At 46.2% G+C, this 23517-nt stretch overlaps 1 protein-coding gene across 1 annotated transcript in view; it reads right to left on the reverse strand.

The window, feature by feature from the left end:
• Positions 1 to 23517, reverse strand: part of DZIP1L (DAZ interacting zinc finger protein 1 like) — a 41585-nt gene that overhangs the window by 4710 nt on the left and 13358 nt on the right. Inside the window, exons 5-15 of the mRNA XM_073360343.2 lie at positions 21937 to 22098; positions 21066 to 21203; positions 19212 to 19274; positions 16972 to 17112; positions 15672 to 15702; positions 14017 to 14067; positions 10660 to 10793; positions 8233 to 8425; positions 7064 to 7274; positions 5066 to 5265; positions 294 to 433 (exon numbers count right to left, since the gene is read on the reverse strand). Coding sequence (XP_073216444.2) covers positions 294 to 433; positions 5066 to 5265; positions 7064 to 7274; positions 8233 to 8425; positions 10660 to 10793; positions 14017 to 14067; positions 15672 to 15702; positions 16972 to 17112; positions 19212 to 19274; positions 21066 to 21203; positions 21937 to 22098 — 1464 coding nt within the window. The remainder of the gene's footprint in view (positions 1 to 293; positions 434 to 5065; positions 5266 to 7063; positions 7275 to 8232; positions 8426 to 10659; positions 10794 to 14016; positions 14068 to 15671; positions 15703 to 16971; positions 17113 to 19211; positions 19275 to 21065; positions 21204 to 21936; positions 22099 to 23517) is intronic.

Below are 23517 nucleotides of genomic sequence, written 5' to 3' on the forward strand. Positions count from 1 at the left end.
GTTGAGATAGTTGCAGAAAGTCTTCCCCTGAGTATATTCCTAAACAATCCCTCATGCCCAGAGCATAAACACACATTCCTCCTCCCCAGTGCGAACGCTCTAAAACTCCTTCCCCTACCCCAATGGCTTGTTATTTTTTGAGTCTCTGGCTGTATAGTGGTCTCGACTGGGAAATGGTTTGAGACGATGCTGGTCTCCATACTAAATCGTTGCATTCCTGAATACCAGACACTTCCCATTCTCTGTATGGCTTGCCCAGCTTTCTCCAAAAGTCTGCCTGTTGCACAAGGTACCTGGAGTTTCTTGTCTGAGTGACTTGGTTTCGGAGAATCAGAGGGCGCGGCAGGGAGGAGTTTTCTCCCACCAGCAGGCTTCCTTGCTGGCATGCTCAGTGCGCGCTCCAGATTTTTAGCCATTGCGGACACCAGCGTCCCTGCACAGAGCACAGCTTGTTAGAATTGGAATCCAGGGCCCTGCAATCACATGGTCAATATCGCTGCACAACTGAATTGCTCATCAGGACTCAGAGTGGATGGGAAAGGATTTCCTTCCAGACCTCTTTTCCAGTTTAAAAGGGAACATGTTGCTGGTGAAAGGTGTCAGTGATGGAGTTCAGAAGCCAACTATAGTTCATAGAATCATAGAATATCAGGGTTGGAAGGGACCTCAGGAGGTCATCTAGTCCAACCTCCTGCTCAAAGCAGGACCAATCCCCAACTAAATCATCCCAGCCAGGGCTTTGTCAAGCCTGACCTTAAAAACCTCTAAGGAAGGAGATTCCACCACCGCCCTAGGTAACGCATTCCAGTGTTTCACCACCCTCCTAGTGAAAAAGTTTTTCCTAATATAAAACCTAAACCCCTCCCACTGCAATATGAGACCATTACTCCTTGTTCTGTCATCTTCTACCACTGAGAACAGTCTAGATCCATCCTCTTTGGAACCCCCCTTTCAGGTAGTTGAAAGCAGCTATCAAATCCCCCCTCATTCTTCTCTTCCCCAGACTAAACAATCCCAGTTCCCGCAGCCTCTCCTCATAAGTCATGTGTTCCAGTCCCCTAATCATTTTTGTTGCTCTCCGCTGGACGCTTTCCAATTTTTTCACATCCTTCTTGTAGCGTGGGGCCCAAAACTGGACACAGTACTCCAGATGAGATCTCACCAATGTCCAATAGAGGCGAACGATCTTATCCCTCAATCTGCTGGCAATGCCCCTATTTATACAGCCCCAAATGCTACTGGCCTTCTTGGCAACAAGGGCACACCCTTGACTCATATCCAGCTTCTCGTCCACTGTAACCCCTAGGTCCTTTTCTGCAGAACTGCTGCCTAGCCATTCGGTCACTAATCTGTAGCAGTGCATGGGATTCTTCTGTCCTAAGTGCAGGACTCTGCACTTTGTCCTTGTTGTACCTCATCAGATTTCTTTTGGCCCAATCCTCTAATTTGTCTAGGGCCCTCTGTATCCTGTCCCTACCCTCCAGCGTATCTACCTCTCTTCCCAGTTTAGTGTCATCTGCAAACTTGCTGATGGTGCAATCCACACCATCCTCCAGATCATTAATGAAGATATTGAACAAAACTGGCCCCAGGACCGACCCTTGGGGCACTCCGCTTGATACCAGCTGCCAACTAGACATGGAGCCATAGTACACAGGACTGGAAAGGACCTCCTGGGTCACTGAGTCCAGTCCCATGCTATCTCAGGCAACCCGATCATATCACTTGCAAACTTACCAAGCTCCGTCTTCAAACAAACAATTTGGTTGTTTGCCCCCAGTGCTCCTATTAGTAGGCTGTTCCAAAACCTCACTCCTCCGATGGTTAGAAACAGTCCTAACTTCCAGCCTCAATTCACCCATAGGACAAATACAATCAGCTGCAGGCTACCACAGCAGTGTGCCTCAATCCTGAGTTACTAAGGCTCCTGCTAAGTGTTGGAGCTTCTAGCTCCATGTCTAGTCAGTCCTTCCGAAAAGAGCTGATGTGGACTCTGGTTGTGGTGACAATTTTTGTGATGCAGATGGCTGCCAGCTAGGCAGTGGATAGAAGGCACCCGCTCATTTCATAGACAGGGCTGACTAGCAGCCAGGGAAGAATGACTTTTGTCCACGCCCAGCATGGTTCAGCTCTGAACTGCTGGCCTGCACAAGAAAGGCTTTGTGGCTCATGGCCAATCACTGAGATTACCCAATTATTGGAGATGTCGATGCAAAGTACTGACATCATGGAAGGTGGAGCCACTGGGTCATTTCCATAGATGCCAAGGCCAGAAGGAACCATTAGGACCATCCAGTCTGATCTCCTATGTAGCACAGGCCAGAGAACTTCCCCAAAGTAATTCCTAGAGCAGAGCTTTTAGAAACACAGCCCATCTGGATTTAAAAATTGTCAGCAATGGATAATCCGCCACAAACCTTGGTAAGCTGCTCCAATGGTTTAGGGCCTGTTTAGTGCCCTCCAGCTAACTGATTGCCAGTTAACTCAACATAGTTAGCATGTGTGTAAGAAATAGTCTTAACATGCCCCAAATGTCTGTTCCAGGATAAAAGTGCCTGTAGTTGACCACGGAGCTGGGCACAGGGAGAACCACAAAGGCAATAGTTTTCACTGCCAAAAACCATTGGTTTTACTGCGGGATAATTAACACGCATTAACTATCCTGCTGGAAAGCCGTAGTGGAGACAAGGCTCTGAAGTTTTTACTGCAAGGAAGGTCGGTGAGATCAAAACTATACCTCTGCCCATGGTTCACCAGGTTTATATCCTTCAACAAACGCTTGGGGAGCATTCACACTAGCCTTTACAAAGGGGCTAGCTAAAAAACCTTTGGTGTAAACAAGTTCTTTGCCAATAATGTGCATCAGGAGTGTCATTTAAAGGGACAACTTCAACATGTGGGACTAAACATGTGGTACCCATGTAACATGCTTGCCAAATGTCTGTCTCTGCGGTGGCTGCTCCACAGATGAAAGATGCCTACTGCTGCTCCCAGGAAATGGACATCATTTAGCTCAAGCAGGAGAAGCTGGCACGTTGGAGATAAAAGTCCTGGATTTATTCCCCACTGGGGATTCAGCCAGGGAACTGTGGTATCTACTATAGCACCAAAGGCTTCTATAGTCGAAGGGAGCTACTTGAAATAAGTGATTCTTTCTGGTGTCCATTTGACAGCCCTTTGTATATAGTTTGTTTCATTGTCTCCCTGTATAGTCAGTTTCTACGTTGCTAGAAACGCCCCCCCCCACCCCATAAACTGACACTAAACTGGGAGGAGAGGTAGATACGCTGGAGGGTAGGGATAGGATACAGAGGGACCTAGACAAATTGGAGGATTGGGCCAAAAGAAATCTGATGAGGTTCAACAAGGACAAAGTGCAGAGTCCTGCACTTAGGATGGAAGAATCCAGTGCACCGCTACAGACTAGGGACCGAATGGCTCGGCAGCAGTTCTGCAGAAAAGGACCTAGGGGTGACAGTGGACGAGAAGCTGGATATGAGTCAACAGTGTGCCCTTGTTGCCAAGAAGGCCAATGGCATTTTGGGATGTATAAGTAGGGGCATTGCCAGCAGATCGAGGGACGTGATCGTTCCCCTCTATTCGACACTGGTGAGGCCTCATCTGGAGTACTGTGTCCAGTTTTGGGCCCCACACTACAAGAAGGATGTGAAAAAATTGGAAAACGTCCAGTGGAGGGCACCAAAAATGATTAGGGGACTGGAACAAATGACTTAAGAGGAGAGGCTGCGGGAACTGGGGATGTTTAGTCTACGGAAGAGAAGAATGAGGGGGGATTTGATAGCTGCTTTCAACTACCTGAAAGGGGGTTCCAAAGAGGATGGCTCTAGACTGTTCTCAGTGGTAGCAGATGACAGAACAAGGAGTAATGGTCTCAAGTTACAGTGGGGGAGATTTAGGTTGGATATTAGGAAAAACTTTTTCACTAGGAGGGTGGTGAAACACTGGAATGCGTTACCTAGGGAGGTGGTGGAATCTCCTTCCTTAGAAGTTTTTAAGGTCAGGCTTGACAAAGCCCTGGCTGGGATGATTTAATTGCGGATCGGTCCTGCTTTGAGCAGGGGGTTGGACTAGATGACCTCCTGAGGTCCCTTCCAACCCTGATATTCTATGATTCTATGATAAATCTCAGTAGGGCAGCAGAAAAACCCTGATATTTGTTCCCCAAAAGCATTTTTTAAAAAGACAGCACTCACACTTTCAGGGTGAGCTAGCAGAAACTAGCATTTTAGTCCATTTAAAAATGCCAAGCTGAGAGGTCCCTTTGAACAACATTATTTCTTACACCTAAAGAAGATATTTAGAAATCCCCTGGATTAATGGCAAGGTCTATTCTAAAGGGATAAAGAAGGAACCATGCACCCCACTCTCTGGGGTTTAAGAGGGGAGCAACAATGCATTTTGAAAGCACATCAGTGTTAATCCCCTCACAAAGGCCCTGATCCAGGAAGGTACATGTGTACATGTGTATCTTTATGCGGGTGAATAGTCCCATGGACTTCAGTGGGACTGCTCATGTGGATTGGAGCCAAAGTGACTTAGTAATGGCTCCGCAGGAAAACAGAAGCTGGTTTTGTTTCTCATGGGGAGGACTACCCCAGAGCAGGGTGCAGGCTATCTATCTGTGAACACCCCTTAGCTGAACCAGCAGCATGCCACTGTAACTGACTCCCAAGAGTGCAGATGCATCAGAACAAAGTCTTACTCCTGACACCCATTATCTTGGTACCTCTGGGTCTTGTGTTAGGAAAAGCAAGGTGAGAAATGTCCTTTTCTGGGGCCTTGGCACTAGTGCATTTAGGATTCTATTCCTGGAGAATGACCACCCCATTCTCTTCACAATCAGTTTCCCCCAGGCTGAGAGCGGGCTTAATAGACACTAACACAGAATTACCTCTTTTGTTGGCTTAAGCTGTCAAATGTAGAAACAGATGTGCATGCAAATCGCCCCTTTCCTTCAGTATCAGGGCATGAACTACGATAGAGATTTCTGATTTTAGCACATTAACTATATTCTGATAGATGAAAATTATTATTTATGATTCACCTGTTGGAGTGGTTCTCATGGCTGGGCTGGCTTTTCCCTCTGAGGAATCGATGTCAGACCAGTCTGATGTGGTTTCGTCATTCTGGGTCAGCCTCAAAGGGGTTTGCGCTTGCTGCAGGGTGATGGGATGTTTGAATTTCACTGGGGTGAGGCTGGCGCCGTCCTCCCCAGAGTCCTCCTCGGAACTGAAGGGTGGGGTGCTGAAAGTAAAATGATGGAAGAAGGAAAGGTCAGACATGGAGGAAGTGGAGGGCTCTGAGCAGTTGGGTCAGGGATATCTGGGACAATCTGTGATGAGGAGACCAAGACCGTTGTCATTAAATACAGATTGGCAGTGCTTTCAGTGGTTGGCTAGAAGGTTGTGTGTTCAAGTCCCCTGGTGGGGCGAGAGCATATGTACAACCAGCACTGAAACTTTGAACAGCAAGGTAGAGTACAGGGGCAAATATTAGGCCTGTTTTCCTTCACCCCCATTCCACTGGTACTTGCAGCAGCTGCTCCATGCACCTCAGCCCTGTCTTAGCACCACACCACTTTCAAGAGCAGGCTATCACAGCTTCAGTACCTAGCTTGTTCCCAACCAGCAGGGGGAGCAGGAATTTCTGACTGCCAATTCATCCTCTTCAGTCCAAAATGCTGCCACAAAAACTCAAGTATCTTGTCCAATTCTTTGTCTACTTCCAGCCCATCTTCAAAACCCTCAGTTGGCTTCCTCTTCCTCCCTGGGGCAAATGTGAGCTCCTTGTTCTCACTTTTAAAACCCTACACAACCCAGTTTCTCCATACCTCTCCTCTGTCATCTCTTATCCCCTCCCAGTTGCCCTCTTCATTCTGCCTAAGCGGCATGGCCTCTCTGTTCTTGTCCTTCTAGTCTCTTTTATTACTAGAGCTACTTGGACATTTTTCATCAAAACATTTGGCATTTCATTCATTTGGCATTTCATTTCATCAAAACAGTGTTGGCATTTCCTGTAGAGGGGAAAACCCCCCAAACAAAGCACTTTGATTATGTCAAAATGTCTTGGTTTGATATTCTTGGAATGAAATGTTTAGACTTTTCAGTTGGAAACAAAATTAATTGGGATATTTTTATGTTATATAATATTTGAAAAAGTTAAAGGTCAAATTGGACAAATTGAATCTCAACATCTACTCTCATTAAATTTTCACAGTTGTGAGAAGTTATGGGGGAGGCCAGACAATTATTTAAATTGACAAAAATAAAAATAAAAGTTTATTTTTAGGCAATGGCATTATCTGTTGAAATTATAAAACAATAAAAATGGAATTCTCCAAAGTCTATCTGTATTGGAGCTGGAGGTGTCCTTTCCAGCTCATGTGGACATATCCACATGACCTCTGGTTGAGCTAGCACGCAAAAAGTAGCTACATGATTTAAAAAAAAAAACTGCAGCTGCATGGGCGGCGGGATGAACTAGTCACCCCGAGTCTTATCCCATCCAAGACCCTAGGCATGTACTTGGGGCGGCTAGCCCATCATGCCAAGCATACCCTGCTATTTTTAGCATGATAGCTCAATCATGGCTGTCATATTACAACACATGAAAGCTCCTTCCCTGGAGGCTTTCAAAAGGAAGCTAGATAGTCTTGGATGGTTTAGACACAACAAATCCTGCACCTTACCAGGGGGTTAGCCTAGATGACCCTTGCAGTCCCTTCTCACCCCATGGTTCTGTGAATCAGAGTTAGTGCTGGTGTATCTACTCGAGCTGGAAATTCCCTAGGGTAAACATACCCTCCATGGGTCCTGCAGCTTAGACATTTCAGGTGCACCCCACGCAAAGCTTCCTGCCACAACAAATGATCTGCGTTTGCACTTCACCTAGCACTGTGGGGCCCTGGGGCTACTGCAGTCCACATTGTAATAGAATAGCGATGTCCACGCTCGGTACGAGGCTGCTTGCCCCAGTAAGCATGCTAGTGAAAGGCATGAGTGCAATGTCCGTAGTGAGGATGGGAGGTGTGGATGGGCCTCACCTCGGATGCTGGATGGCAGCATGTCGTGAGCTGCTGGCTTTGCTTTGTGGCATTACTCTGGGCACCTCTACTGGGCTGTGGGAATAGCTGGCTTTGCTCCGAGGAGCTGGTTTGGGCGTCTCCTCCGCATAGGGCTGTAACTCAACTTGCAGTTCTCTAGGCTTGGCAGATGCAACCCGGCGAGGCGACAGGGGGCTCTTCTGGCTTTTAGCTGGAAAGGTACAAGGGACACTGAGAGCAAAGGCTAGATGGACCTTTGGTGTGACCCAGTATGGCTGTTCTTTAACACCTACAAGCTGCTTGGCCCAAGCAGGTTTTTGCCCAGCAAAATTAATTAAGCAGGATTAATGCTTGTAAATTGATGCTGTTAAACTGGATTGGCTTAAAAAAAGAAAAAAAACATACAAAATGAGTGGCTGATGAGAACTCCCATGCTTTACCATCTGACATTCTCAAAATGTCACACAGCCAATGTAGCCAGTGTTAGGTGACTTCCTTCCCCTCCCACACACACACATCCACTTCACATTGGGAGGAGAGGTCGACATATGTGACTCTGTCTGATCCTTGGCCAATGCAGTAACTCAGCTGGTGTAACAGACAGCTGTTTTTAGGCTGCTCTAAACTATTCTGAAGGATGTTTTGGTCCCTAGCTGGCCCAAAAATAGGGAAGAAGAAAGGTGGGTTAGAATCACCTTCATTCCCTCACCCCACCCACTCTCTCCACCTGCACTATCCTTCTGGTATTTCCTGTGTGGCATTCCACTAATGTGTGCTGACACTGTGCTTTGTGGCTCGCTATAACCCCCATTTGATGCTGATAAACTGGATCTCTGCATGTTCTAGCAACAGGCAGAAGGAAGAGAGTTTGCGGACCAGGTTCTTCTTGCAGCTCTTTTCCCTTTGAGCTCTTCCCCGTCCATTCCCCAGAGCTGAGAAGTGTGCGTTTTATTTTTATATATAACCTTTTTTTGCAAGGTCACTCAAGGCAAGCAGTGCACACCGCAAGTGCAAATGGTTATTTGACACTGAATACAATATCTATCTTGCCCAGTTTTCCTTGGGGATGCACAATGGGTCACGGAAATGTCTCATGACAATAACACTATGTTGGGATTGAACTCTTGTCTGCAGCACAGGTTTCCAAAGACAGCATCGCAGCCCTTTACCTGAGACTACTGAAAGTTGCGGTGGCAAAATGCCATCATCCTTCTGGCGCTGCTTGACTTTCCAAGTGACCTCTTGAACTAGCTTGTCCCTCAAGCTGAGGAGATTTGGAAATTTCTTGGCCTTCTGCTGCTGCTGCGTCATTACGAGGGAGCTCAGATTTTTATAGGTCTGAGCTGGAATCCCCTTCGCAGCCTAAAGCAGAGAGAATTGTGGGTAACATTAAAACCAGCCCGACATAATTCTGACACTGCCTCAGATGGTGAAACAAGCCTTCTCCCCTAAGGTTTCCATCACCTCTGAAAGAGAACCCAGCCTTCTGCAAACTATGGACCTCATCTAACTTTCCATCAGATTCACCTGGCTTTGGATCCGGCCTTACACCCAGAATGGTCATCAGCATAAGATGGAGAGACTCCTACCCCATCAGGTGACCCAGTATAAGACTCCATCCATCCTTTGTGCTGCTGGTTGACATACATGTAATAAGAGTCTCAGCCCATAGGAGTGTACGCTCCATTGATGTGTGCTGCAGCAGGGTACCTACCAGTGGTGTGGACAAGTGAGCACTCTCAACCCTCCACTCCTGTCAGCATAATGTAAGCCAGTCCCCAGACACACGGGAGATTTTCAATGATTTTCCTCACTTAGCCCTGTCTACACTAGAGACTGGTGACATTCAACCCCCACCTCTCCAGTAACACACCACACACGCACAAAAGTGCAACTGGTAGCACACAGGGGCACACATCTGGACTGTACCTGCTCTGAGTAAGGCTAACCATGGGGTACATCTGCACTGCAAATGAAGGGGTGATTGTAGCAGGTGTAGATATACCTGTGCTAGCTTTAATCTAGCCAGCACGGGTAGCAATAGCAGTGAGGACATGGTGACATTGATCCTGGCGTAGGCTAACAATGTAAATACATACCCAGAGTCCCTGCTGGGCTAGTCCCCACTACCAATGTTACCCATGCCACCTTCATCTGCAGTGTAGTCATACCCACTATGCCATCCACTATCATGTTGCTCTATACCAGTGATTCAAACTTTTGTACTGGTGATCCCTTTCATATAGCAAGCCTCTGAGTGTGACCCCCCCCCTTATAAATTAAAAACACTTAACACCATTATAAATGCTGGAGGCAAAGCGGGGCTTGGGGTAGAGGCTGACAGCTCGCGACCCCCCATGTAATAACCTTGCAACCCCCTGAGGGGTCCTGACCTCCCATTTGAGAACCCCTGCTCTACACCTATGAAGCACCAGCGTACACAGCGAGCGTTGCTCTAGCACGGGGTGGGCAAACTTTTTGGCCCGAGAGCCACATCGGGGTTGCAAAACTGTATGGAGGGCCAGGTAGGGAAGGCTGTGCCTCCCCAAACAGCCTAGCCCCCGCCCCCTATCCGCCCCCTCCCACTTCCCGCCTCCTGACTGCACCCCTCAGAACCTCTGACCCATCCAACCCCTCCCTGCTCCTTATTCCCTGACCGCCCCCTCCTGGGACCCCTCGCTCCTAACAGCGCCCCCCGGGCCCCACCCCCCTGTCCACCTCCCCCCGCTCCCTGTCTCGTGACTGCCCCAAACCCTATCCACACCTCCTGACATGCCCCCTTCTCCCTGCCCCCTTACCATGCCACTCAGAGCAGCAGGAATTCGCAGCCCCACTGCCCGGCCGGAGCCAGCCACGCTGCTGTACTGCCCGGCAGGAGCGGCGGGCCAGAGCGCAGGCGGCGCAGCAAGCTGAGCCTGCGGGGGAGGGGGAACATCAGGGGAGGGGCCGGGGGCTAGCCTCCCTGGCTGGGAGCTCAAGGGCCGGGCAGGACGGTCCTGTGGGCCAGATGTGGCCTGCGGGCCGTAGTTTGCCCACCTCTGCTCTAGCAGCTGCAATGGTGCGGTTAGTCCTCCCAGTGCAATCCCACACGTTTCTGAAGGGGTAGGAACAATCTCAGAGAACTGGCTCTGTCACCTGCAGGGTCACTCACATGCTGACTGCATGCAAGCCCTAGAGGACCTGAGGTGGACTGGGGGTGCTCCCATCTCTGCCATGCCCCACGTCAATGAAGATCTCAGTTGCTTTTAGCTCTGCCGGCTCTCCCTGGGAAGGGTGCACCCTCCCTCCCTGGAGCATGAAGGAAGGACTCAGAAACTGGATGACAAGCACTGGGCAGGGACTGTCTAGGCAGCACCTGTTACAATGGGATCCTGATCTCAGTTAGGACCTCTACATAGCACAATAACTTAAATGAAATTTGAGGTGCTCTTTATATCCATGCAATGCTCCCTCACAAATATTAACATACCTCGGCTAGCTAATTAACATTTGAAACACTGGAAGGAGTGAAAGGGACAAGGAGGGAAGGGGTTGCACTGCAAATAGAGAGATGTCTCTCTCCCCGCTTTTTTGGTTTCCCCTCTCCTGATACTCACCTTCTTCACGCCCATACTCTCCAGCTTCTCCTCCAACATCTCCTCCAGAATGGGGCGGAACTGCTTCAGCAAGTTGGGATTCCTCCGCAGGGCTTCCAGGAGCCTCTGCTTCCTGTCCAGGGTATCCTCCAAGTCTGCGGCAAAACCCAAAATCACAAGGGTGGGTTTGGATGGACCGAACTCTCAATATCGAAGTCAGAGCCAGAGACTCAGGGACCAGAGGCCTGGTCCGTCTTGGGGACCCTCCTCCCTAGCAGAAGATGGATTGGTAGCTCCCTGTTCCCCAGCTGTGGCACGTTTTGAAATTTTTCTTCACAACCACAAGGGCAAGACATATATAAACAAAAGCTGAGATTCTAACATCACGAGAGGATCCTGGGAGCTGGGCCATAGGCATGTGTCTCTTGTGCCTCTGCCTTAATCTGTCTCTGCCATAACTTTCTCAATAAGGAAAGTGTGGGCCCCTTACTGAATGAGGGAGGCAACCTAGTGACAGAGGATGCAGAAAAAGCTAATGTACTCAGTGCTTTTTTTGCCTCCGTCTTCACGAACAAGGTCAGCTCCCAGACTGCTGCTCTGGGCAGCACAGTATGGGGAGGAGGTGACCAGCCCTCTGTGGAGAAAGAAATGGTTTGGGACTATTTAGAAAAGCTGGACGAGCACAAGTCCATGGGGCCAGATGCACTGCATCCGAGAGTGCTAAAGGAGTTGGCGGATGTGATTGCAGAGCCATTGGCCATTATCTTTGAAAACTCATGGCGATTGGGGGAGGTCCTGGACGACTGGAAAAAGGCTAATGTAGTACCCATCTTTAAAAAAGGGAAGGAGGAGGATCCGGGGAACTACAGGCCAGTCAGTCTCACCTCAGTCCCTGGAAAAATCATGGAGCATGTACTCAAGGAATCAATTCTGAAGCACTTAGAGAAGAGGAAAGTGATCAGGAACAGTCAACACGGATTCACCAAGGGCAAGTCATGCCTGACTAAACGAATTGCCTTTTATGACGAGATAACTGGCTTTGTGGATGAGGGGAAAGCAGTGGACATGTTATTCCTTGACTTTAGCAAAGCTTTTGACACGGACTCCCACAGTATTCTTGACAGCAAGTTAAAGAAGTATGGGCTGGATGAATGGACTATAAGGTGGATAGAAAGCTGACTAGATTGTCAGGCTCAACGGGTAGTGATCAATGGCTCCATGTCTAGTTGGCAGCCAGTATCAAGTGGAGTGCCCCAAGGGTGAGTCCTGGGGCCGGTTTTGTTCATTATCTTCATTAACGATCTGGAGGATGGCGTGGATTGCACCGTCATCAAGTTTGCAGATGACACTAAATTGGGAGGAGAGATAGATACGCTGGAGGGTAGGGATAGGATACAGAGGGCCCTAGACAAATTAGAGGATTGGGCCACAAGAAATCTGATGAGGTTCAACAAGGACAAAGTGCAGAGTCCTGCACTTAGGACGGAAGAATCCCATGCACTGCTACAGACTAGGGACCGAATGGCTAGGCAGCAGTTCTCCAGAAAAGGACCTAGGGGTGACAGTGGACGAGAAGCTGGATATGAGTCAACAGTGTGCCCTTGTTGCCAAGAAGGCCAATAGCATTTTGGGATGTATAAGTAGGGGCATTGCCAGCAGATCGAGGGATGTGATCGTTCCCCTCTATTCAACATTGGTGAGGCCTCATCTGGAGTACTGTGTCCAGTTTTGGGCCTCACACTACAAGAAGGATGTGAAAAAATTGGAAAACGTCCAGCGGAGGGCAACAAAAATGATTAGGGGACTGGAACACATGACTTATGAGGAGAGGCTGCGGGAACTGGGATTGTTTAGTCTGGGGAAGAGAAGAATGAGGGCGGATTTGATAGCTGCTTTCAACTACCTGAAAGGGGGGTTCCAAAGAGGATGGATCCAGACTGTTCTCAGTGGTAGCAGATGACAGAACGAGGAGTAATGGTCTCAAGTTGCAGTGGGAGGGGTTTAGGTTTTATATTAGGAAAAACTTTTTCACTAGGAGGGTGGTGAAACACTGGAATGCGTTACCTAGGGAGGTGGTGGAATCTCCTTCCTTTGAGGTTTTTAAGGTCAGGCTTGACAAAGCCCTGGCTGGGATGATTTTGTTGGGGAGCTTTGAGCAGGGGGTTGGACTAGATGACCTCCTGAGGTCCCTTCCAACCCTGATATTCTATGATTCTATAAGCTGACCCACCCCAGACCACATCCCTGACTCTGCTGTTGGAAAGCAGATTATACCACTTTAATGAGTAAGGTGGGGCCCATCCCAGGTTTCACTGGGAGAATCAGGTGCTCAGTTGTGCAGTTATTGTGTTGCCACACATTCACACTACGTTTCTCAGGCTGGTTGCAAATTTTCCATGCACAATCCATTTTAAATGGATTTTGATGGAAAATTGGATTTTCAACTAAACAAAATTTTTCATGAAGTGTCTACTTTCTCTGAAATTATTTAATTTTTTTGTCAAAAACCGAATCCCGCAAAACTGAAATGCTTTGCTGAAAACTCATCAGACAACATATCCCATGATGCACCATGGTCTCCTCTTGGGATTCCCTGATGTTCCACCTCCCTCTCCAAGAGAAGATTCCATGGTGCGTCCTGGGAGATGTAGTCCAACTCAGAATCATGGGCTATAGAGAAGAACGGGAGCATGAAGCATCCAAACTACAACTCCCACGAGGCACCACAGCAGTATTTCCAAATTGAAATAGTTTGGTTTTCAGCTGATTTTTTGTTTGGTAGTTTTTTTCAATTTTTCAGCAAAAATTATTTTTGTGGGAATAAATTAAATGAAAATGTGGGGTGATTATTTTCTTTTATTTTTGTCAAAAACTTCTCCCCATTTTTGACCAGCTCACAGTACATGGCTCCATCAGGCTGGGTCGGTAAGTGATTCTTGGCTTTCCTTTCCACTTAAACTCTCCGCAGAGCTTAGGGATTGCTCCTGCAGACAGCACTACTCTTCTGAGGGAGGGGTAGAGTGCTGACATCAGGGTGGCGTTACCCTCAGGGTGCTGTTAGGTTGTACGCTGTTGAGAGCTGAGGTACAGTCAGGTTCTTTCTAACAGGGAGACAGTGTGGGCCTGAGTGCAAGAAGGGCATCCTTGCTGAAAACGTCTAATCACAAGAAGCATGCAGAAGGCTGCTTGCTGTGATGCTGTTGTAATCAAGTGACCGTGCTCTGCTCAAACTTAGGGAGAAAACATCGGGGACAGAGTACCTCACCCAAAGCCTGTTTTGTCCCGAAATTCCTCCTTTTTGCACACCCTCATCAACGTCTAAAGTCCAACACCTGCATGACACCAGGAGAGAAGGACTTTCATTTATATGATAGATACCTTCTTCAGAAGACTCCTCTAGATCTGGTACCTTGGATGTTTCCTGGGTCACTGCAGAGAAGAGAAATCCTTGATGACTCAGAGACCTACGCACGATTGGTTACATATCCCACTGGAAGGGACCTTCTCCCCAGAAAAGGAAGACTCAATCCTCTGATGAATGCTATGAAAACAGTGGTCTTCAAAGCTAGCAACTCAACAGACTCTTAGGACCTTGTAGGATGTGAGGAGGCGAGAAAGTCTGCCCCATTCGTTTGAGTGTAACTTTGTATTCATAACAGGTGGGTGCAGAGCCTGGGCCTAAGCCAGCCCTGATTACAGGATGGGTCCCATCTGAGAGGAATTAGGTGATTACTGAATAAAAGGAGCCATGGTTAAGTGCTGGCAGGGTCTGGTTGGGGGAAGAGCTGGAGGGACAGGACTGAGATGGCTCCTGCAGGGTCATAAGCAAGCAGAAAAGACTGCTCTCCAGGCAGGGAGAAACCCTGGCTAAATGCAGAACAGACTGGGAGACCTTCAAGACATGAAGTGGTCCTGAAAAACTGCAATAAAGGTAGAGGATCCAACCCAGAGTTGATAGAACCCAGAGTTGAGCGTGGGGCTGGGTTCCCTCACCGGCGTAAACCCTTTACAAGGGTAGCTGAGCCCAGCAAGGGAGCAGCAGATTGAGTCAAGAAGAAGCCCCAGAGAAGGTGGAAGGATTTTTTTTGTTTCTGTTATGGACATTTTGGACCTTTTAGTTGGGCCAGTTGTGACTCTGGAAGGGGAGGCCTTAAAATCCTGACCCAACTCAACTGCCAAGTTATCCAACAAGCCACCACAGAACTGGAGTGATGGTCGGTAGGGGGTGCTGGCCCAGTGTGAGAGCTGCAATACCAAGCCAGGCCACAAGAGAGTGCCTAGTGGGGAGGGGACTGTTACAGTGATGGCAGGAATATTTAAAATCTCTTTGCTGCCAAGATTGGTTTCTGACACTTCAGGGCTCTCTGCAGCTTAGTAGCCACAGCATCTGAAGGGAAGTCCTTGCTTTGCCCCGGCACTGGCATTGTGGGAAACCTCGATCTCAATGAGAAAATCTGAGATGGAACAATTCCTTATTCTTGTGCAACTGATTTACTGGAACAAAGAATCATTTGGGAGGGGCTCTTACTTTTATTGCCAGATCTTGATTTATATCTGAATCCCTAGGGGCAAGTCTACACCTCCGCGCTACATTGGCATAGCTGCATTGCTGTAGCACATCTGGTAAAGATGCTGTATGCTGACAGGAGGGCGCTCTCCTGTCAACATAATTACTCCACTTCTGTGAGAGGCAGAAGGTATGTCGGTGGGAGAGCATCTCCCACTGACATAGCACCAGTGTGGACAGCACTTAGGTCACTGTAACTTGCATTGCTCAAGTGTCTTTTTTACACCTCTGAGCTATGTAAGTTACATCAACTTGAGCGATGGTGTAGACCAGCCCTTAGACATGAGGGTCAGAAAACTTTAGATGCTAATCAGATATTTTCCTTGCTTGCTTGCCTGAACCAGCAAGTATGCTGTAAAGGCTGTCAAGAGAGAGATGAAGTTGTACATGCAGCTGGGTGGTGCAGTCACAGCTATGGAAATCTTATCAGTTCTCACTCTCATTAACCCAAAAGACAGAACATTACCTTCAGCTTTGCTTGCAGACAGTATCTTGATCTGCAAAGAAATTATCTATCATTATCCATGATTCAAAGACTGGTTTCTTTTGTCTGCAAAGTCTAGTAACTTTTTTATCTCTAACTGGAGTTTTCACATTTGGGCACAACCTCAAAGGGTGCACAAAATAATTCGATGTAAGGCCAAAGCATAGACATTTTTGGTGGAATTATACACCAGATGGTTCCTAGATGGATGCTTTGCCAGCAGACAAAAAGAAAAGCTTTATTTATTATATATAATTATATGTAACGCTGTCTCAGTCAAAGGTCGAGAAAAGAATAAAATAATCTCCAAGCTGCAATACTAAATGTTGTCCCGTTATTATTCTGCACATGGCTTGTGCCTGCTCGTTCCCATATGTATGTGATAATGGGGGGTGTTTGTGATTTTGTGGGACTTAGGCCATTTCTACATCACAGGCATTACAATGCCAATGTAGAATCATAGGGCAGATGCTTCCTACATCTACGGAAGGGGTTTTTCTGTCCACGCAATAAATCCATCTCCCCAAGCAGTGGTAGCTAGGTCAGCAAAACAATTCTTCCATCAATTGAGGCACATCTATACCAGGGGTTAGGTTAGCTTAGCCACAGAGCTCAGGGATGTGAATTTTTCACACCCCTGAGCGGCATAGCTAGGCTGACCTAAAGTGAAGTGTAGCCCAGGCCTGAGACCCTGATTTGACAAAGCATTTTAGCACAGGCTCCTGCTTAAATCCATCCTGAGTTAGTAAAACATTTAAGCATGTGCTTAAAGTTAAGAACATACTTAAGTGCTTTGCTGAATCAGGGCTTACATCTTTAATTGTATCATCATTATATTTTAGCTCAAGTACCAGCACCAGTTACAGTTGGGGGCCTTGAAGGACCCTTCTCGCCTCCTTATAACTGTTTGCCCTTCCCCTCCTCCCCCTCAAAACCAGTAATTTTTGAGACTGAGTAAAAAACCCCAACATTTTCCCCACTGTATATGAGAATCCTCCACTCATTTTTGGATAGCTCTAGTACTTCAGCAGTTTGTGTAGGAAGCTGAAATACCTCAGGTAAATGGTCCTTACTGAGGAGAAGTGCGTGGCTTAAAAATCATACTTCAGATGCACTCTAAAGCAAATAACTGTTACTGCCTGTGTTACTGTCTGAGCTGAAGATGCCATCTTCTGTAGCTCAAAGGCTGTGGCAGACTCATAAACTAAGTGTGGATTAGCCTCTGGAGTGGGACAGAGAGCCATGTTGTGTTCACAGGCCCACAAGAACATGGCAAGCTTACTGTTTTCTCCTGCAACCTGATAACCTTGGTCTGCTCTTTGAGCCGAGCATGGAGCGAGCCCATTTGCTGTTGGAAGCAGTCAGCAGCTATCCGTTGTTCCTGAGACAGGGAGGCCCGGAGTCTCTCATTTTCACTCTTCAACTGAGAGAGACAAGGAAGGTAATTATGAGACCTGGATGTGACGAGTATAAAATATGGTGAAAATATGGTGAAAATACCATTTTGCCCGTTAGCTCAGATTGCTCTCCTGGCCAAGGTTAAGTGGGGCAGCTCCTGGATTTTCACTTTGCCTTGAGATTTTATTTTGCATTGATATCCAGTGGCATATTTATAAACTTCTGCTGCTCTCTTTTCCTGCTTGATCATAGATTCAAATCAAGACTAAGTAGAGAGAGAAGAAATGGAAAATGCAGCTTCATGGAAATCAAAACATTTAATGGGAAAGTATCATTTTGACTAAGTTTTTGATGGGAAAATTTCATAACTAATCATTTGACTTTTTTGTTTCATTTGATGATGTTTCCATAAGGCAAAATATTTCACTATATTATTGAAACATAATGATATAAAATATTAACTACACTATAGATTTGACTTTATAATTTTGATTAAATTTGTCTATATTACTTTAAAATTAACATATATGTATCAATAGTATTAAATATATCATTGAAATTAATATGTATCATTTTGATTTTTGTTTCAATTATATTAAAGTTGAATCTGTATTAGTTAATATTTTATCATGTTTCAATATTATTGAAATGAAACATTTCAATGGTCACAAATTTTCATTTCACAAGAAATTTCAAAAGTGTCAGAATTTCCCACAAAACGGAAATTCTATTTTCCAACCAGCTCTAGTAACAAGTGACCCACAGCTGCTGCTGTCTGATGGTGCTCAGTGTCCCCTGTGAAATGGCAGCGGATGGTCACTTTCCACTTGTGGAAGCACACATGGCTGTGTCATAAAGCCACTGTGACAACTGATGGCACTGTGGGAATCTTCCCATTGAATCATAGAATATCAGGGTTAGAAAGGACCTCAGGAGATCATCTAGTCCAACACCCTGCTTAAAGCAGGACCAATCCCCAATTAAATCACCCAACAGATTTTTGCCCCATATCCCTAAATGGCCCCCTCAAGGATTGAACTCACAAGCCTGGGTTTAGCAGGCCAATGCTCAAACCATTGAGCTATCCCCCCCGAAGTAGGACTTGAACTTGTGGTCATCTGGCTCCCAGCCCGGTGGTTATCCCTTTAAGCCAAAGATTATTTGACTTTAATTAGAGTCACATTGGGCCCTTATATTTCAAGCTACATTTTTGTTTACCCTAATCAATCCATGACCAGCTCTGTAAAGTGTTTCTTCTCTATTGTACGGGTGCCAACAACTGTATTTCAAAAATAAGGGATGGTTTTCTTAGTATCCCTGCCCACCATCCTCCTCCTGATATTATGACTATTATTTTATTTATTAAATAATCACCTACATGCACCAGGGCTATTTCTTGCAGCTTTTTGCAATACTCAGTAATTCCCAATCATGTTGCACAGAGATGAAAAAATAAGGGAAGTCCCTTGTAATAACGGGCTGTTGGCAACCCTACTGCAACTCCTCACTGTAAAACCCCTTGAGCTATTTTGTAAGAAAGCTACTATTGAAAAAGACCATAAGAACAGCCATACTGGGTCTGACCAACGGTCCGTCTAGACCAGTACTGTATCTTCCAACTGGCCAGTGCCTGATGATTCAGAGGGAGTGAACTGAAGAGGGCAATTTTGAGTGATCCATCCCATCATCCAATCCCAGTTTCTGGGGGTTGGAGATTTTAGGGACATATGGAGCATACTAGCCATTTTGGCTAACAGCCATTGACTGTCCACTCTATGAACTAATCTAATTCTTTGTTGAGTCTACTTACACTTTTGGCCTTCACAACATCCCATGGCAAAGAAAAATAGTTACTATTCAACCTTTGCACTACATTGCCGGGCAACCTTCCTTGTTTCTAGTGGATGGGCCGAATTCTGCTGAGGGAGCTCTGTGCAGCTGATGTGGTCTAATAGTGCAGATGTTTCAAACTGAGGCAGAAAAAACCTTCTGCAAATGTGTCTGTGAGATGTGAGTCCAGGTGGTGCAAGCAGGATCTTACTGTGTGCCTCAGGAGCTCATGACTGATGTGCTACCCATGGGAGAACTCTCAGTCATCACTTTTAGCGTCCGTCTGGTATTTACCTCTTCCTTTTCCACCTGGTGCTCCTTCTGAAGCTCCTTCAGCTTCTTCTTCCATTCTGTTTTCTGACAAATCAAAAATACCTTTGTTTTTTCTTCTCATTCAGTTTGCCATGAGTGTGCCATTATTCACCATTACTGTGATCCAAAGTTTCAGAGGTTAAGGCTGGTGCAGAGGAGCACCTCCCAACATTTCCATTCTCCAAGTGAACTAGCTTTCTCTGGCTTGACCTTTGGACCTCATAAGGCTGTTTCAGGGCAGCCTTAAACCTGGTATAGGGCTCTTCCTCCAACCCCACTCTGGCATAGAGGCCAGTATTCTTGTGCTCTTGTAATCTGCCATTATTTGTTAGTCAATGCATATAGGTTATTTTTTACACACTCACCCATACACCACATTAATAGTATTATGTGCAGGGTATAGATTGTTAAATTGTACTATGCTTATTCTTGCTCACTTATGCTAAGTCATATATCCCATGATGCCCTGGGACAAATATAGTTCAGCACTTGTCTTAAGGAAATTTAAAAACTGTCAAAAGTTAGCTGGACGAGTGTTATGAAACAAAGGTACAAGAAAATAATGTAAGATGTATGAATGCATTGTAGTAGGGAGTATCTTCCTGCCCCTTAACATTTGGAATGTAATAGTCAAATGACAGATGGAAAAGTACAGTGAGGCACCAAAGACAATGCTGGCTAGTTAAACTTTAAGTGATGTGAATAGTGCTTTGTAACGTGTGAACAGCCATGCTATAAAAGATGGCTAGTTTAAGGAGGCATTGGGGAAGCACACCTTCTGTGTAAGGTGAATCTGCTGTGAGAATTTGCTCCCTGGAAGAATGGCATGTATTTCTCATTTTCGTATTCTACTGCTTTGTCTTTAGACAATAAATTTGGTTATTTGGTCTCTTGAACGTTTTAAAGAATGAGCCATGCGTGTAGTCAAACAATTGTAGTCAAATATATTGTAATAGCTGTTGGGAGCGACTGGCAGCCCACTCTATTTACAGCTTCACTAACTGGAAGGCTGGTGAACAACCCCATAACTTAGCAGAGGGGACAGGAGGCTGGAGAGTGAAGGTTCTATATTTCAGCTGGCCCATGACTGTGTCTAAAATAAAAAGCATGGTCAACCATGCAATGCATGCCTATGGCTTTTGCCTCTTGGGAATGTCTGCTCAAGCTGTCTTCTACCAAGGTTAACCTTGCCATAGACACAAGCATCGAGCAGAAAAGAGAGCAATGGGTCCATTTAATCAGAGAGCTTGTTTGGTCAGATAGTCCAAATCCTCACTTTGAACAGATGGAGCCTTTGTCCAGTGGAATCTCATCTGCAGAAAGAATGGACCATTCCACTGTGCATGTACCGTGGGTAGAGAGCAAGAACTACGTCTTAAAATTTCACCTCATAGGCAAAAAGGAATTGCCAGATCGGATCAGACCAGGGCTCTATCTACTCCAATACCTGTCACCAAGTTGCTTCACCTTGCAAGGGATGGTTATGACTTAAACTGCCACCAAGGAAAGTTTCTTGCCCCCATGAATTAGAGGTCAGTTATGTACTAGAGCACGAGGGCTCATAACCCTTCTGCAGAGCTGTGCATGTTGGAAAACACACGCAAGCCACGATTCAGAAAAGCACCTGGGATTACGAACATGCTAAAAATTAAGCATATGCCCAGTGCTATCCTGAATGTGAGCCCTAGTGTGCCATGAAGTTCCATGCAAGGGACATTACTGGATTTCCCTTGCCCTGTGCTATATTGCGCAGTCATGGGAGAGGTTCCCCACAGCTGGCTGATGGGAAACTGATCCGAACCAAATGGGCTGCTGCAGCTGGAGGCACTGCCTCACCTGTAATTCCATCTTCTCCCTCATGCCCTGGAGCTCTCTCTGAGTCAGTGCCCACTGCTGCTTGTCATCAGAGTCCTCATCCCGCAGGACCCCCAGATTGGATGCCACCAGGTTTTTGGCCTGCAGCTCCTGCAGTTTCTGGAGAGGATGGAAGGAGATATTTCTGCTTACGTCAGATACCAGCTAGCAATGGTACCTGATGGGGAAGTGACTCGACCACTGATACCTGCGACTCACTTATCAAAATGCTGCATTGCCTGTCAGATGGGAGTGTCTGACCTTAGAATATTGTTTTCCTTTAGGTGAGACTTACCATAAAAATAACAATGCAACTGAACTACACACAAGCAATCCTGGCTTGATATTGTACATGACATGGCGGGGCGTGGTAGGAAGTTTCCTTGAACAGGTCAATATTTCCCCCCATTCTGAGAGAGACCCATGTGTTGCCAAACTGGGGTGCAATGGGGCATATTAAAATGCCAGGGCTACTGCAGCGGCTGGAATACACAAGTCACCGAGCTCTGGAATCCCACTGACTCCACTGAGCTTGTTCAGCACCCCTTGAGGTCTCTTTTCTGTGCTGTGATTCGTTTGGGTTCCCAGCACTATTTTAAGCCAGTTTGTTTGCTTCCTAGTTTCACTGACATTTCCTTGTGTGACACTCCTTCACTTTCCGCATTGGTATAAAGGGGAGCTACACTTACCAGCCTGTGGATGAAAAACATCCTTGCCAACTTTTGATATTTTGTTCTGATCTGACGGCATTAGAGAGAAAAAGCAATGGGACTTATTGAGCCAAAACACAGGCCAGGGGAAAAGCTGAGCATCTGTTTCAACAGAAGAACATTAACCCTCACATTTCACTCACCCCTTCCAAGGCAGAGTTCTTGCTGGCAATGTCCTTGAATTCTGTCAGGAACAACTGCCGCAGGCCGTCCATTTCCTCCTGAAACTTTGTCCTCTCCTCCTCTTTCCATCTCTCAAATCCCCTTCTTCCCTCCTCTTCTCTCTGGCGAACTATCTCTGCTTCCTGCCAAGGAAACATAAACTCCAAGCTGGAGCTGAGAGGAAAACACAGGCTTTCTAATGATTCAGACCCCGCATCTTCTGCCCCCCCCCCCCCCCCGGGAAATAAGCTCTGGCAATCTGACTTCACAGATCAGTCAGTTTCTCTGAGCTTAGGTTGTATCTGCACCCAAATTTTGTTTTGATTTAACAATATCAGTATAACTAAAGTGGCACCTCCCCACTCAAGCGTGGACGCAGTTATATTGGTATAAAGGTGCTTATTCCTATTAGGTATCCTGGTATGAGGCATAGTTATATCAGTATAACTACAGCCATACTAGCGCTTCTACCAGTATAACTATTTCAACATAAAATCACCACCCCAATTGACAAGAGTATGTAATTATAGAATCGAAGAAGTGTAGGACGGGAAGGGACCTCGAGAGGTCATCTAAATCACTCCCCTGCACACAGGGCAGAACTACGTATTATCTAGACCACTCCTGACAGGTGTTTGTCTAACCTGCTCTTAAAAATCTCAAATGACGAAGATTCCACAGCCTCCGTAGGCAATTTATTCCAGTGCTTAATCACCCTGACAGTTCGGAAGTTTTTCCTCAGAAACCACCCTTGCTGCAATTTAAGGCCATTGCTTCTTGTCCAGTCCTCAGTAGTTAAGGAGAAACAATTTTTCTCCTTCCTCCTTGCAACAACCTTTTATGTACTTAAAAACTGTTATGTCCCCTATCAGTTTTCTCCAGACTAAACAAAGCCAATTTTTTCAATCTTTTCTCATAGGTCATGTTTTCTAGGCCTTTAATAGTTTTCGTGGCTCTTCTCTGGACTTCCTCCTATCTGTCCACATCTTTCCTGAAATGTGGCACCCAGAACTGGACACAATACTCCAGCTGAGGCCTAATCAGCATGAAGTAGAGTGGAAGAATTACTTCTCATATCTTGCTTACAACACTCCTGCTAATACATCCCAGAATGATGTTTGGGTTTTTTTGCAACAGTATTATACTGTTGACTCATATTTAACTTGTGATCCACTGTGACCCCCAGATCCCTTTCCGCAGTACGGCTTCCTAGGCAGTCATTTTGTTTTGTATATGTTCAACTGATTGTTTCGTCCTAAGTGGAGTACTTTGCATTTGTCCTTATTGAATTTCATCTTGTTTACTTCATTTCTCCAGTTTGTCCAGATCATATTGAATTTTAATCCTATCCTCCAAAGCACTTGCAACTCCTTCCAGCTTGGTATCATCCACAAACTTTATAAGTGTACTCTCTGTGCCATTATCTAAATCATTGATTAAGATATTGAACAGAATGGGACCCAGAACTGATCCCTGCAGGACCACACTTGTTATGCCTTTCCTGATTGACTTTGAACGACTGATAACTACTCTCTGAGAATGGTTTTCCAACCAGTTATGCA

The sequence above is a fragment of the Lepidochelys kempii genome, chromosome 9 (genome assembly GCF_965140285.1).
Source record: "Lepidochelys kempii isolate rLepKem1 chromosome 9, rLepKem1.hap1, whole genome shotgun sequence".
In the NCBI taxonomy this organism is placed as follows: Eukaryota; Metazoa; Chordata; order Testudines; family Cheloniidae; genus Lepidochelys; species Lepidochelys kempii.